This window comes from Topomyia yanbarensis, chromosome 3 (genome assembly GCF_030247195.1).
Source record: "Topomyia yanbarensis strain Yona2022 chromosome 3, ASM3024719v1, whole genome shotgun sequence".
Classification (NCBI taxonomy): domain Eukaryota; kingdom Metazoa; phylum Arthropoda; class Insecta; order Diptera; family Culicidae; genus Topomyia; species Topomyia yanbarensis.
In genome coordinates, this window is record NC_080672.1 from 248626586 (window position 1) to 248643209 (window position 16624).

The 16624-nt window shown below is 44.7% G+C and overlaps 2 protein-coding genes across 2 annotated transcripts; one reads left to right on the forward strand and one right to left on the reverse strand.

The window, feature by feature from the left end:
- Positions 1–1568: 1568 nt before the first annotated feature.
- LOC131687855 (uncharacterized) lies at positions 1569–2234 on the reverse strand. The gene has a single exon (XM_058971942.1). The coding sequence runs from the start codon at positions 2232–2234 to the stop codon at positions 1569–1571; it is 666 nt and encodes a 221-aa protein (XP_058827925.1).
- Positions 2235–15460: 13226 nt separating this feature from the next.
- Positions 15461–16031, forward strand: LOC131687856 (uncharacterized). Its single transcript, XM_058971943.1, has 2 exons — positions 15461–15707; positions 15760–16031. The coding sequence occupies exons 1-2, from the start codon at positions 15461–15463 to the stop codon at positions 16029–16031; spliced, it is 519 nt and encodes a 172-aa protein (XP_058827926.1).
- The last annotated feature ends 593 nt before the right edge of the window (positions 16032–16624 follow it).

Genomic DNA, 16624 nt, shown 5'->3' on the forward strand with positions numbered 1-16624 from the left:
AGGGCTGGTCCAAATCCGCTTCACCATCTTCTCTTCTTATTTCGATTCCGCCGGATGCTTCTTGGTGGATCGGCGAGGTGTTTCCGTAACCTTCGGCGGCATTGTTGGAGATACCTGCGAGGGATATACAAACAGCAGACAGTTCCGGACTGAGTGTATCGTACGAGCTTACCCGGGGAGAGGCCGGGTCTCCCGCACCAGCAGCCGCCGGGGGCGCATCGCGGATAGGCGGAACTTCCCCGGACAGGGCCGGCACGGGGAAGCGGGCGCTCGTGTTTAGGCCATTTACGTTTTTAGTCGAGCTAGTAGTGTCTTCGGTGAGGATACCGTTGCTCCCGTATTGGCAAGGTTTAGTTTGCCACTGCTGTTGGGTGGTAGACTGTTCGCTGAGTGCTTCTGGGCTGTAACCCTTTCTGGCAGTGGTACCTGGGGGCGAAAATTTGCCGGCGGATGGATTTCGATCGGGCTTGAGTTTACAGGTACTTACCCGGGATGTGCCCGGGCCTCCCGCACCAGCAGCCGCCGGGGGAGCATCGCTGCAAGGCGGAACGTCCCCGGTCAGGGCCGGCACGGGGAAGTGGGCGTCACGATTGGTGACTACTGGATTCCTGGATGGTCTAAAACGTACCGGATGCCAAGAGCAACCGGGAACCGGGCTGAGGTCTCGTCGTACTCGTTGCTGTTGGTGAGTAGGAGTTTCCCGGCTGAGTGTTCTTCCCGGTGGTCCGCCAGGTGCGGGGATATCGGGAGACCTGAACCGGTTCTCGTTGCAGAGGAGCTGTTCGCTTAATTTTCCTGATACTGGTGTCATTTTTGAGATCAGGCGGGAAGATCGCCTACTCTGGGGCCCGGCAAGATGCGGGGCGCTGGAGGCGGTCGTGGTTCCCGTCGTTTGGGATTGCTGTGTTGGTGGATTTTCTAGATTTCTGTCTGGTTGGCCTGAGATGGATGGTGAATGCGTAAGTTGAATGCTAATAGGGATGTTAAAGATACTTCCCTGTTGGTGCTCCAATGGTCCTGTGTCAACAGCCGCCGGGGGTGCGTCGGACGTATCCGGAACTTCCCCGGTCAGGGTCGACACAGGCGGGCTTTGTTTTATGTTGCTGTTGAATACGTTGTTTTTTATTGGCATCCCCAGTTGCTATGATCGTTGTAAAGCTAGTCGGACATTACGAAAGGCGCTTGGGGCATGGAGTTTTGCGTCGTTTCGGTGTCTGAGATGTTCAAATGTCCGGATAGTGAAGGGCTGTTGTTGCGGGAATTCGCGCGGGTTGTCCGTTGTTGTTTCGGTGGTGCTGGCTCTGTTTTGTTTCCGATGGGGCTTCGGGATTTATCCCCATCGCCTGCTCGGCTACGATTTCTTTGTTGCTTTCGTTCGTCACGAAGTCGGGGGTCTCGCTGTTGTTTCGCGGCTACTACGTTACATTCGGTCGATATCGTGGTGGTCGGGTTTAGTTTGTTGACGTTTCCCTGCTCTACTTTCTGCTATTTTCTTTCGTTACCTCGGTGAGTTGTTGCTTGGCAATTCTAAGCTGGTGAACGGCCTCCGCTAGGTGGTGTTTGAGGTTTCATATCTCTTCGTCCCGGTCATCTTTTGGCGGATTGCTCTTTTCGCCCTTTAGCCTAATGAGCTCAGCCTTCAGTCTAGCGATAGTGGAATCTTTCTCGTTGTCTTTCGATTCCGTGCCTTTCTGGGTTTGTTCAGCGTAACTTGGTCCTTTGCGCTTTTGTGTTATTAGAGCTCTTGCTTCGGGGAAGGAAAGGTTTAGGGAAACTTTCGCTTTAATGATGGCTACCTCTTCCATGTTTTTGGGGCACTCTTTTGCTCTTGTTGAGTGCTCTCCGCTGCAGTTTATACACTTTGAGACTTGGGTGCATGGGTTATCTTTGGCTGATGGGTGGTTCAGGCTGCAGTTCAAGCAAGTTTCCTTGTTGGGGCACACCCTAGTGCCATGCCCGAATTTGCCACAGCGGTAGCACAGCATGGGGGACGGGTAGAAGGGCCGGATGCTAGTGCGTACCAATCCGAGGTAAATGTAGTCGGGGAGGGTTGAGCCACTAAACGATATCACCACCAGAGGAGTATTGCTCACTACTCCTTTCAGCTCGTCAAGAAGTTCTTCGTTGCTCATGTCTTTGGTATCGATATCGTAAACGACACCATGAGTAATGTTGAGGGTGGGATGAGAAACCACCTCAACTTTTTGCCCGTCGATCAGCTCGTTCAAACTCATCAGAGCGTTATATGCTTTTTTCGATGTCGTCCTTAAGACATAGCGGGTCCCTCTACCTTCTTTTGTGGCCGAAACCACCTTTGTCGGATCGCATCCTAACACACGTTCTACCGATTTCAAAATCGTGAACGGGTTAGTCGTCAGTCGGGCATCGAAATCACCATCCAATGATTTTGCTCGCAGTAGCAGAGTCTGCTTGTCGATTATATCGCCAGAGTTTAAGTACCCTGGCGAAGTCCGACTCAAAGATGGGCCGCTGCTCCCCGGGGTGGGGAGAGGGGAAGGTTCCCCCATTAGGTGGGTTTTTATGGGTTGTCAGGTGGGCGGAGGTTGGCTTTTTCAAAATGCACCTTCTACACTGCACTACACTACCGCCGGCACCTATGGAGCCAATTATACTATTTCGGTTTGAATTCGCGCGCGCACGTGCAACTGTTCAAACCAATGCTCGTGGTGGAGGCGGACGGTTGACCACGGTTTGCACCTTTTGATTTGATGGAGACGCGCTATCGTTCAACTTCTTCGGAGTCTGTGCTCCTGGTAACGGTGGGAAAGTCGATTTTGAATTTTCGGCTTAAAATTCGAGTAGCCTTCGCACTGATGATACACGGCACTTCACACTCGCGTAACGGACCGGGCCGAAACCAGTTGGTTTACTAACCGGGAGGCTGAGCCCGAACTTCGGAAACTATATGGGTGGCGTGGACCGGGCGAAAGTTTGGGTTTATTAAACGCGGAGCTTGTGTTGAGAACAACTATCGGCTCCGAGTGAGTGAACCTAACTGACGTATTTGTGTATTTTTCACGAAATGACATGTATTTTGTGTATTGATGAGTATTGATTATTTTTTTTAATAATTCTTACGTATTAGCGCATTAAAAACGAATTTGTGTATTGTTCACGAAACGCAATGTATTAGGCGTATTGGTGAATTATTTCATAATTCTTATGGATTAGTGTACTAAAACGTACAATTGTATGCACGCATTGTATTTTTGTAGAATAATCAATTGAAACCGAATGCTACTGAATTTTGACGTTTAAATGTTATTGTAGAATGCAAGTAGAATAATTTCACAAACGCAAATAATAAAATTAGTACAAATGGAATTACCAGTGATTTTTCAAGATTGACGAACAATTCAGCATTATGCCAAATTTTATTATTTAGAGAATTAGTGACTTCTTCAGTTTGTTTCTACTGGTGAGAAGCAGGGAGATTTACCAGATATGCTGCTATTGTTTAACCAAGTCTGATGAACATGTAATTGAAGTAACCTTTATCTTTAGTTTGGTGAAAACTAATTAGGCTTGCTGAATTCTAATTAGGCTTACCCAATGGTAATTTTTGAGCAACGCGTATTATATTTAATTACTGCAGTTTTATCTAAATTTATTCAAAAAATTGAGATGCTTTTCAGTAAAATTGAGATGCTCCTCAGTAAAATCAGCCGAGATTCCTACTGGTTGCACTAGACTCGGTTGTGTCACTAGAGCCTGAATTCTTGCAGAATCCAGCCGGAATTCCAACTGAACTTTGAGTTATGGCTGAACTCATTCCTGCAAGTTGATCGGAAGCGACTCGTAAGTCGTAATTCGGATTCTTCTGTTTTGCATTATTTTTTTATTATTTTGATTTTAAAGGTTTTAACGTTAGGGTCATTCGCCTCTTTTCTGGTTAGAGTAATCTCTTGTGGAAAAATCTCTGTGCGGGGTTGGGAATCGAACCCAGGTGAGCTGCGTACAATCTTGTGTTTTGCATTCTCAATCCATCGAGCGTTGGTTTCGATTCTATTTTCCCAACAAGTGTTGATTTATAATGCAACCTATATATCTAAACAAAATGATCCATCGCAATGTAAACTTCGAACTTGCAAGATTTTAGAGCTTCATTATTTAAGGTAAACATTAAACCATTGTTTATGTCGATAAAACGAGCGAATTCTTGATCAAAAATTTGCTACTGATGCTGTCAGGAAGTTTCGGATTTACCTATGTTCACGTCCCCTAGGAGTATTTTGAAATGTACGGGATGTTTATTTTCTTTAAAGATTATGGGATTGTTCGTCTGAATCAAACTAACAAGAATTCTGATTGATTTCTGCCTACATGTCATTCTAATGATTCACAGATTCTGAATCCGTTTGCTGGGAGTCCCAATTCCGAGAAAAGTAAACAATCTAGCTTGAAAAAAAAACATACGGTATGTCATAATAAGAAATATACTGAATTAGTTTCATTTGGCATCAAATTAATGTAATATCTGTATAGCTTGTATCAACAGTGTATGACTTGACGAATTGGATTGTTATCGACGCATTGAAAAATATTTCCGGTACTAACGTATTTTTGTGTATTAGCGTATTTTCGACGTATTGAGAAATTCTTCCGGAAGTAACGTATTTTTAGTGCATTAGTGTATTTTCGGCATATTAAATGTATTAAGGTGTATTGAAGCATTTCTCGTGTATTTTTTCAATTGGGTATTTTCAATTCACTTCGAATGGGGAGTGAACTGCCCCTCGGTTTCGTGTTACAACGGAATTAATGCTATTGATTTTTCTGCTATTTTACCCATCATAGATAACTACACATTTTATCCAGCTAACTGAGGTGTTGCCTCGAAGTGAAGATTTTTGAAACAATTAGCAGCAGAACATTTGTTTTAGAAAGATCCTAGCCATTTCACTTTGCGTAAGGGCTATTGATAACATCAAAAGCACATTCCGTAGCGTAGCTGTGTTATGCTGTGAAAAACAATAATATTCATCAGGTGGGACTCCGTACAAAGATAGTTATGAGGTGGTTGCTGGGGGACGAAACTGGGGCAAGTTCCAATCCTAACTGCTGATCAAACTGTGATCTAACAGTATTGTTTAAGCGTCTCATTTTCATAAACGGTATTCGCGAAACTACATGCAACATATTATAGTATATAACTCACCTTCGTCGGAGCGATTCAATACACAATAATAAACAACCTGTTCGATCACTTCCTTTGCTCGATAAAATGTTTTTGTGAGCGCAGGTCCAGAACAGCCAGTGACTCCATAGCACGCGAAACACGAACGGCTTAACAGCAAATCATTTCCGACAACGGGCTGTTGTCATAGCCGCATCAACATTATTGAATTGAAAACAGTCGGTAAAGCAGGGCGTATTGAAAGCTGAAAAATAATAATGGCCTAATGCACAAACTAACTTTTCTCTTGTCTTTTCTAATGATTTAACGTACACCATATATTCACTATTTATAAATTAGTTATTAATAATACCATAACATATACGATGTAGAGAATTCTTTTCGCCAGGCATCGATTATACTAAAAAAGATCAGTGATCTTTTTCGCTGTTTCCATTGGTATCAATATTGCTTGCAGTTCCTTTCCTTCCCGTATTCTGAAATGTTATTTTGATTTAATTTTATTGTTTATCATAAATATTGATGTGAATTTATGTTCAAATACCTTTATTGACTGTTCGAGAATCTCCGGTTGTAATTTATTTGCCGTGCGCTGTGAACAAGTGACGACATATCTGTTTATTTTTTCACATCTTATATTCACATACTCTACTTACGTTCTTTCCATATAACACTTGAAGTATGTATGTGGCAATCATGTAGTATGTATGCATTGTCTACTTGAAAGCTATTGGTATCTTATTTGAAATTCATCAATGTAGGTATGAAGAATGTTACTTTTTTTTTTTTTTTTTCATACGTTTATTTGACACGGCATTTGCAAAAGCTTTTTACGCCAGTTTCTTTTTTTTACATAGCACGTTACAAAAATCCTTAAGACTAATTTTAACTATACTAGTACTTTGTCTAAAACTAACACTGAAATCACTTTATTGTTTGCTTTTTTCCTTACATTGTTGTACTTCATAATGATCTAGTATTTTCGGGTGTATTTATTTACTTTTTTTTCTGTTATTGTCTAAATTTAAAAACTAAATATTCTAGGACACTTTAATTGGTGAATGATTAGCCTTGGATGAGAGTATGAGGAGATGAATTTAATTAAATTTTGATAGACGCTGTTTTTAGAAAATGATAGATAAGTTCCATGTATAGAGGATCGCGATACGCCAGGATGTCTCTAACAGGAACATGGATTGGTCTTCCTCGGACTTGTAAAGAATCTACTAATTGTGATCTGGCTTCACGATATTCAGTGCAGGACCAAACAACATGCTCAATGTCGTGGTAACCTTCTCCACAAGCACAATGATTACCCTCAGCGAGCCCAATACGACGGAGATGCGCATCTAAAGTATAATGATTGGACATGAGCCTAGACATCACACGGATGAAGTCCCGACTTACATCCAATCCTTTGAACCATGCCTTCGTTGATACTTTAGGGATAATTGAGTGTAGCCATCGTCCCATATCTCCATTGTCCCAAGATGTTTGCCAACTAGCAAGTGTCCTCTGTCGAGAAGCGCTATAAAATTCATTGTAAGCGATGGGTCTTTCATATATTTCACCATCTAGTGCACCAATCTTGGCTAAATTATCAGCTTTCTCATTGCCCGCAATAGAGCAATGGGCGGGGAGCCACACTAGGGTAAATTTATAACATTTTCTTGTCAGGTTACTCAGAGATTCTCGTATCTTCCCCAAAAAGAATGGATCGTGATTATCAATCCTCTTTGAGCGTAGAGCTGCAATTGTGCTGAGACTATCAGTGAGGATAAAGTAATGGTTCGGGGGTAAAGTATTAATTATTTGCAAACTATAGTGAAATGCTGCTAGTTCCGCTATATAAACAGAGGCGGGTTCTGCAAGTTTGAGAGAAATTGAAAAATTATTGTTGAAAATACCGAAACCAGTGGCCTCACTGATTCGTGACCCATCAGTGTAAAACATTTTAAGGCAGTCTATGTGTTGATATTTACTTGTGAATATTTTAGGGATCTCCCGCGAGCGTAGATGATCCGGAATTCCACGAATCTCTGCTTGCATGGACGTGTCGAAGAATAAAGTGGATTCAGGAATATCTAGTATATTGACGTATGTGTGAACATACCTAGCAGGCGTTATTTCTTGTGACATGTGATTGAAATACACTGTCATGAATCTGGTTTGGGGTTGAAGCTCGACAAGTCTTTCAAAATTTTCAATTACCAGTGGGTTCATAACCTCACATCGAATAAGTAAACGAGAAGAGAGATCCCAGAATCGGTCTTTTAAAGGAAGAACTCCCGCTAGTACTTCAAGACTCATTGTATGGGTCGACTGCATGCAACCTAAGGCAATTCGTAAACAGCGATACTGTATCCGTTCCAGTTTAATAATGTGAGTGTTCGCAGCTGAACGGAAACAGATGCACCCATATTCCATTACTGAAAGTATTGTTGTTTGATACAATCTTATCATGTCACTTGGATGAGAACCCCACCATGATCCAGTTATTGTTCGCAGGAAATTTATCCTTTGTTGGCATTTCGTTATTAGATACCTAATGTGGCCTCCCCATGTGCCTTTAGAATCGAACCAAATTCCAAGGTATTTAAAAGTCAGGACTTGGGTTATCGTTCTACCAACCAACTGAAGCTGAAGCTGAGCTGGATCACGCTTCCTTGAGAAAACGACCAACTCTGTTTTCTCCGTAGAGAAATCGATGCCCAGCTTTAAAGCCCAAATTGATAAATTATCCAAGCTATCTTGCAATGGTTGTTGTAAATTTATAGCTTTTGGTCCTGTGGCAGAAACCACCCCATCATCTGCAAGTTGTCTTAAAGTGCATGGGCTGACAATGCAATTATCAATGTCATTCACGTAAAAATTATAGAGAAGGGGGCTTAGACAAGAGCCTTGTGGGAGGCCCATGTAACTTATTCTGAGTGTCGCCAAATCGCCATATGAAAAATGCATGTGCTTTTCTGACAATAAATTGTATAAATAATTATTTAATATCGGTGAAAGACCACATTGATGTAGCTTCTCCGAGAGAACATCAATGGAGACTGAGTCGAATGCTCCTTTTATGTCTAAGAACACAGACGCCATTTGTTCTTTTTTTGCGTAAGCGAGTTGGATTTCTGACGAAAGTAGCGCCAGACAATCATTCGTTCCCTTTCCCCTCCGAAAACCAAACTGGGTATCTGATAGCAAGCCGTTCGCCTCAACCCAATTGTCGAGACGTCGTAGGATAATTTTTTCCAACAATTTCCTGATACAGGATAGCATTGCAATCGGTCGATACGAGTTATGATCGGAGGCTGGTTTTCCCGGTTTTGGAATAGCGATAACTCTCACTTGTCTCCAGTCGTGCGGCACAATGTTCTGCTCAAGAAACTTATTGAATAAATTCAACAAGCGTCTTTTTGCTAGGTCAGGCAGATTCTTCACCAAGTTGAATTTAATTCTGTCTAGTCCCGGAGCATTATTGTTGCATGAGAGGAGTGCAATTGAGAATTCCATCATTGTCAAAGGCGAATCTATGAAATCGTTACGTGTGGGAGCATCGCGAGTGATTTTCTGCGCAGGAGCAGAATCGGGACAAATTTTCTTGGCGAAATTAAATATCCAACGATTCGAAAAATCTTCGCTTTCATTAGTCACGTTTCGATTCCTCATTCTTCTGGCTGTGTTCCAAAGAGTACTCATTGATGTTTCTCTTGACAAGCCATCAACGAAGCGTCTCCAATAACTAGACTTTTTGGCACGACGTATACTGTCAAATTTGTTTTGCAAAATGAAATAATTTTCAAAGTTCTCACGTATACCCCCTTTCTGTTTCATAATTTCTTTGTAGGCAACTTGTTTAGCTTCATATGCATCAGAGCACTCTTTGTCCCACCAAGGATTAGGGGGGCGTCTATTTATTGTCATTCCAGGATTGCATTTCGTTTGGGCTTGTTCTGCTGCTTCAATAATTAAACCCGCTAAGAATTCATATTCTTCGGTAGGGGGTAGCTCTTCTGTCGAAGCAAGAGAAGTGGAAATTAATGTTTCGTATGTTTTCCAATCAATATTTCGTGTTAAGTCATAAGGAACATTGATTGAATTCGTAAGGCCTAATTCACTGTTAATTGAAACAACGATTGGCAAATGATCGCTACCGTGAGGATCAGGTACAACCTTCCACGTGCAATCTAACCGAAGTGATGTCGAGCACAGAGATAAATCTAATGCACTTGGACGTGCAGGAGGTCTGGGGATGCGTGTTGTTTCGCCAGTATTTAAAACTGTCATATTAAATTCGTCACAAACATTGTATATCAAAGAGGATCGATTATCATTGTAGAGGGAACCCCACTAGGAGAATGTTACTTGCTGCACACGAATCTATTCTGATTGGTCATTTTTCATATTTACGTTCTTTTTCACTTGAAATGTATGTGATTATTTGGCTCAGTGAACGTTTTCCCATTTTCCACTTCTGCTTATTGGTAAGATACAATATTAACATCACAAAATTTCAATTCAAATTTTTTAAATTATTTAAATTATTTTTACGGGATCCGAACCATGATCATCTGATATCAGCTTCATACGAGGTAGGCCGTTAGCACTATTACCTGTGGAGGATAGTTGCCGACAGAATAATATTTGCAATATATGAATAATGTTTTACATTATATAGCCTTTGGTAATGCAACGACACTTCGGTATAGAAGAAGAGGTGCAAACATTTGTCATTTTTTGAGTGTATTAGTAATTATCGTGTGGCTCCTGGTGTGGCTCCCAGATAGCGAAATATAAACATCAACAAACGAAGCAGAGATCAGTTTTTAAGATGAGATTCGGAAACATGGTCAGTATTGACATCTATTAACGAGAGCGCAGCGCTTGCACTCTCGATTCGGTTCGTTAATTTCCCAACAGCCGTGTAGTCAGCAAACTTAGAAACTGATAGCTCAGTGAAATGAGCTTTGTTAGCCGATTTCCGGTGAAATATTTTCCGAATATCAGTTATGAAACGTCACTTTTACTGAGATCTCAGCCAAAAAATTGTAATTTCTGAAATTCGGTAGAAAAAATTAAGTGTGTGCTAAAGTTTAATATAATGTAAATGCATCTGATACACAATCGTATTTTACAACAAATTGTGCAGATGAAGTAATGAGCATTTAGCGGTTTCTCTTTGATATGTTTCATCTGAATTGGAGATAAGAGGGATACATACTCGTGTTGTTTAATTTCATGTATTCCTTAACGGAAATAGGATTGGTCGAAATCTATAGGGGTACAAGCTGATGTGGTAAGAACTTAATGGTTTGAACAGTGCTCCGATATTTTTGCACAATTCCTAGAAAATTGCCCGTTTGCAACACTACTCCACATGTTGTTTCAGCTTGATATTTTTTAAATAGAACACTTTCTTTATAAACGTCAAATTATTTAAATGTTTCATAACTTTTATTTCAATCATTATATGCTATTAAAGTGCAGCGCAGTAGAGCGTCAAAGCATTTGTATATGCAATGCGTTCAAACACTAAACCGTTGCTCTAAACATATGTATAATGCCTGTTATATTGCTCATAAGAGGCAATGTCTTGAAACATTTGTGATGTTGTTTTATGGTAGCACTGCTTTAAGAAAGTAGTTTTAAAGCAAATTAACATTATCGATGTTAAATTAATGCTTCAGTATAATGCATGTGGTTATTTGGGTGTTCTCGTGACGGGAGCTTTTGCGTCTGCTCTCATCTATTTCCTATTTTTTGTATTTGGTTATACTTTCCTTTTCCAAATGAACTTTTCTCTACAGTTCGGTTCTAATCATCAAAGCGAATAGTCGTCTTGTGAGTTAGCTACGCGTATCCCATACATTAGCTCTACACAAGTGCAAAGTGTGTAGGTAAAATTCGGCCGCCGCCTCCAGGCAAAAAGAAAACAGTCGGACTGCGCCTCCCGGTAAATGAATTGACTCGCCGGCGTCCTTTTTTTGATAAACAATTTCTCGAAAGTTAAACGAAGAAGATCGGTAGAGTGTGTTTTTTACAGTATAAATTCCACATAACGGGCCGTCGACTCCCGGTGCGGTTAAAAACTTTTAACGAAGAAGTCAGCGAGTGCAGTAAAGGATAGACTCAGGGCGGTGAAAATAAACAGCTCCCTCTCGGGGCAAGCGTGCGTGTGCACAAGGTTTTGGTAGAAAGTTAAGTTAAGAAAATTTTTGCTCGTGTGCCGAGTAACCCGTGTCAGTAGTGACGTAGTGTTCGACGATCGATCCAGTGAGTGAAGACCAAAAAAAGAATTACCTGCGCCTTCCAACGAAAACAATCCGCACCTGAGACAGCCACATGGAGATCGACCATCCCCCCACCCCGGGGAGACCAAACTTAAGCCACGGCATCCCCCGATTCCTTAACAAAGGCGACAAAATCGACAAACAGACGCTTCTCCTGAGGGCAGTAAAGGATGACCAAGGTAATGTACTCAGCCTGCCATCCAATCCTTTGAGATATATATGTCACTAAAAAGCATCATCGGAGCCGACCCAAATAAATGTATTAAGGCCACCAAGGAGGCTCGCGGGACCCAGTACGTTCTCAAGACGTCGTCCAAGCGAATCTACAACAAACTTACTGAAACCACGCAACTCTCTAACGACACAAAAATCGAATTTATCTCCCACCCCCACCTCAACAAGACTCATTGAGCGGACTTAAAGACCAGGGAGTGATCGAAGTCCGTTGCATTACAAAAATGATCAACGACACACCAACCAACACCCCACTACTCGTACTCGCGTTTTCCGGCTCTTATTTCCCAGAATTCATATTCTTGGGATTGATGAGGATTGGGGTGCGGAAATATTACCTTGTCCCCATGCAGTGTTTCCGCTGTGGGAAATACGGACATGTCAGTAAGAATTGTAGCCAACCCGAGACCTGCCTCAATTGCTCTAAGAAGCATCCGACGTCCAAGGAGAATCCTTGCAAGGACAATAGCACCTGTATCAACTGTCAGGGCAACCATTCCGCCCGGGACAAGAACTACCCCACTTTCATCAAGGAAAAGGAAATAGTAAAAATAAAAACCGATCGAGGACTCTCCTTCCCCGAAGCGCGAGATCCACAAAGCGACGGAAAAGACCGTACCATTGCATTGCTCCGAGAGGAAATCGCCTTGCTCAAGGGATAAATCGTCAAAAAACCCAACAATAAAGACGCCACGATCGCAGTACTTAAAGAACAACTTCTGGATGAACAAATCCAAAACAAGGACCTGCGAAACGAGATGGCAGCACTTAACCAAGCATTCAACGACCTCAAACGACAGATGACGCAAAGAGCATCCTCCGCCAGCCCCACACCTTGCAGCCGCTCTCCAGCAACAAAAATAACAAATAATGCGGTTCAACCGACAAAAAATATCAAGAAGAAACAAAAAATGGCTCCCACCGAACTCCAAACCCAGCTTAAAGCGCCACAACCGACAATTATCAACGAAACGGCTACAACCAGTATCTCTCAATTAGTAAATGGACAGAGCAGACAAACCAGAACCCGCAACAAACAAGAGCGATCTCCCAACCAAAAATCCCGAAGCCCACTAAGAAAACCAGCAAATAAACATCAGACAAAAGGACCAAGTACACAACCCCCCACCGGAGAAACAAAGACAGAAACCCAACCAAAATGCAGAACCCACAACCACAACTAAGCCTACCCACACCGACCCTGCCCGGGGAAGTACCGGCCCTCACCGATGAGCCCCCGGCGGCTGTTGGTGTGGGACCATCGAAATATCCCCAGGAAAGTATCCCTTGTAATCACAACCTCCGCAACACAACTACTGCTTATCCTTCCAAGACAGTCAACACTAGCACCACCATGGCGGACACATCGGTCATCTCGGGCGGCCTACTTCCCAGCGGGCCACGGCGCAGCCAGACCGCCCGCCACTCACCACCACTCAAATCGCATAGCCAGACTCAAACCACAAAAGGGACCTTGGGCCCTCCGATCGAACCATCCTCAAACACCCAGCCCACGCCATCATACCCCCAAAACGGCGAACCGGACTCTCCCGGCCGGCATCCACCCGGAAGCCCCAGTGGACGACAGACGGGACGCAACGAAGACAATGAACCGAAACTCCACAAAACCAAAGCTGAAAATGGGACATCAAAATCACAAGCTCCAGCACAACGAGCACTCAGCCCAATCCCCGGATGCTTCTGGCACCCAGTAGCCTACCGCATAACACCAACAAACTGTTGTCCAGCGCCAACCTCCCGGACCTCCACCATCAAGTCACAACCCTCAACAGCGAACACTAAACGCAGGAACGTTATGGAAAAGGCCTTCGCACCTGCACTAGCCCCGGCCGCGGATGTACCGGTACCCACTGACGAGCCTTCGGCGGCTGCTGGTGCAGGGAGCCCGACTACCTCCCGGGTAAGCTTACACCATCCACCCTAGAAGAACAGACTAGTGCTTCGAACTCCTTTCCAGGGAAGGAATTAACCGCTAACGCCTGGCTGTCCACACGCTCGGACAAACGATACCAAACCGTACCCATAACGCAACACATAAGAACCACCGACACAAACCCTTCGGACCACTTTCCATACCCGTCGCGGTCACTAGAAGAGCAGCACGCTAGTCCATCTAACAACGACAACAAAAATATACCCAGCAACAGGAAAACATTCGAAACAGGTAGCCCACCACACCATCTCTCTAGCACTTCGATGAACAACAACCCGGGACCAGAACGCTTCACACTCGCCCTGCAGTGGAACATTAACGGTTTAAGAAACAACCTCGGTGACCTAAAGAACATTATCTCCCGCCTCGAGCCGCTCTGCCTCGCCATCCAGGAAACGCACCTACACCACGGAACCGACCCCTCCCCTTGGTTCGGGAACCGATGCCAGTGGGAACTTGCGAGAGGAGCTAACAACCATCAAACCATCAGCCTGGGCATAAAGGTCGAACTCCTATCGACCCAAATCTCGCTCAACACTAAACTGATCGCGGTCGCCAGGAGAATCTCGACCCCCATCAGCTGCTCCGTCGTATGCATCTATCTCCCACAGGGGGTCACCAATACAAAAATCAACTAATCAACCTGATCAACCAGATCCCCGCCCCATTCGTCATCCTGGGAGACTTCAACGCCCACCACTCGGCCTGGGGCTCGGATAAGTGCTGCCACCGAGGCAAAGAGATCGTTCAACTCATCGAAGAAGTCGATGCCGCGATATGAATGACGGCAGCCCTACGTTCATCCGCAGTAACACCGCCTCTGCCATCGCCTTTGCTTTTAGCTCCATCGCAGGGATATGTGGCTGGTACACGGCCAATGACACGGCTGGGAGCGACCACTTCCCCATCGAACTACACACCAACCACTACCAACCAAAAACCACCAGACGCAGATGCTGGCTATACTACAACGCCGATTGGGACGCCTACGATGCATCTATACAATCCCAACTCGACCGAGATCGCACGTACACGCCGGAAATAATTGTCAACGCAGCTGCACAAAGTATCCCCCGAACCAGCGGTGCACCACCACACCGAGCCGTACACTGGTGGAATCCGGAAGTCGCCGCCGCCATCAAAGCGCGCCGGAAAGCACTCCGCACCCTACAAAAAACATCACCCAATCACCCCCTCCGTGACCAAAGAGCGGTTAACTTTAGGACGCTCAGGAACGCCGCAAGGAAAACAATCCACGCGGCTAAGGAAACAAGCTGGAACAACTTCGTGGACGGAATTCATCCGGACTCCCCAACTACGGAGCTGTGGAGACGGGTCAACGCGCTCAGTGGAAAACGCCGACAAAACGGCTACTCTCTAGCAGTCAACGACATTACCATCACAGACCCTGGAGAAATCGTGGACAGGATAGGATGCCATTTCAAATCGTTATCCGCCGACGAAGCCCTACCAGCTGCATTCGCCTAACGAATAAGAAAACTCCAAGCCGCACCTACCTTCCTGCCAGATTCCACAGCTATCTACAACAAACCCTTCACGGGATCTGAACTCGCCGTCGCCCTCAGTACTGCACGAGGGAAGTCCGACGGCCCCGACAGCGTGTGCTATCCGATGCTTCGGCATCTCCACCCCCCCGGAGGTAAAAGGGCCCTACTAGAATCATTCAACAAAATTTGGGAAGGAGGGTCCTTCCCAGAGGAATGGAAACATGTGGTCCTCATCCCCAAAAAGTGCCAGGGCACTCGTATCCCTAGTGACTTCAGACCAATCAGCCTGCTATCATGCACATCGAAGATCCTGGAGAGGATGGTTAACCGACGACTGACCACGTGGCTGGAAGACCATAAACTTCTCGACCAACGCCAATTTGCCTTCCGGAAGGGACTCGGTACTGGAGCTCACCTAGGCTCCCTCGGTGAAATACTGGACAAAACCAGATCTGAAAACCTCCACGCTGACATCGCCATTCTCGACGTGGCAAAAGCCTACAACACCGTCTGGCACGAAGGCGTACTACAAGAATTAAAGCGATGGGGCATACAGAGAAACCTCGGTGGGTTTCTTTCAAAACTATCTAACCAACCGCCGCCTCCGGGTCTGCATAGGCGGCACACTATCATCCGACGAGTTCCGCGAGACCAACGGAGTGCCGCAAGAATCAGTACTAGCTGTGACCCTATTCCTCGTGAGGATGAACTCGCTCTTCGCCGCGCTACCCGGGGGCATCTACGTATTCGTATACGCGGATGACATCATCTTGGTGGCCCTAGGGAGAACAATCCCCGTACAAGGATATCCCTCCAGGCGGCCGTCAACGCGGTCGGCCGATGGGCACTCGCGACCGGCTTCAACATCGCAGCAGAAAAGTGCGCCATAACACATTGCTGCAGCACATATCACCCAGCCAACGCCCGACCAATACGCCTCAACAACATCGTAGTTTCGTTCCGAAAGGAACCAGTAGTTCTCGGGATCACGCTCGATCGGAAACTAACCATGATGCCACATTTCCGACGATTAAAAAAAGACTGCGAGAGCAGAAAGCGGCTTGACTGCACGATCTGCTCCCGCCACCCTAAGAACAACCGCCGAGCAGCAAGATCCGTCGCAAGATCCCTAATACATAGTAAAATATTTTACGGGATCGAAATGACATGCCGAAACCTGGACGGACTCTCCAACATCCTCGGGCCCCTATACCACGGAGCCGTGCGGTTAGCCTCCGGGCTATTACCGAGTACTCCTGCCGAAGCAGCCTGTGTGGAGGCCGGAGTACTACTTTTGGATTTTGAAAGTCATCACTATTCAACATTTTGGATGTGTCGTTCTTGGTGGCTTGACATAATCTGTTTTATTCATTTTTAAAGTCTTAAGAGCTAACCTACCCAGGTAACCAACAAGCATTAGTGTATGCAGTATGCTTCTTGCAGTATGCTGGCATTCGTTATGCATAACTGTTGTTAATCAGCA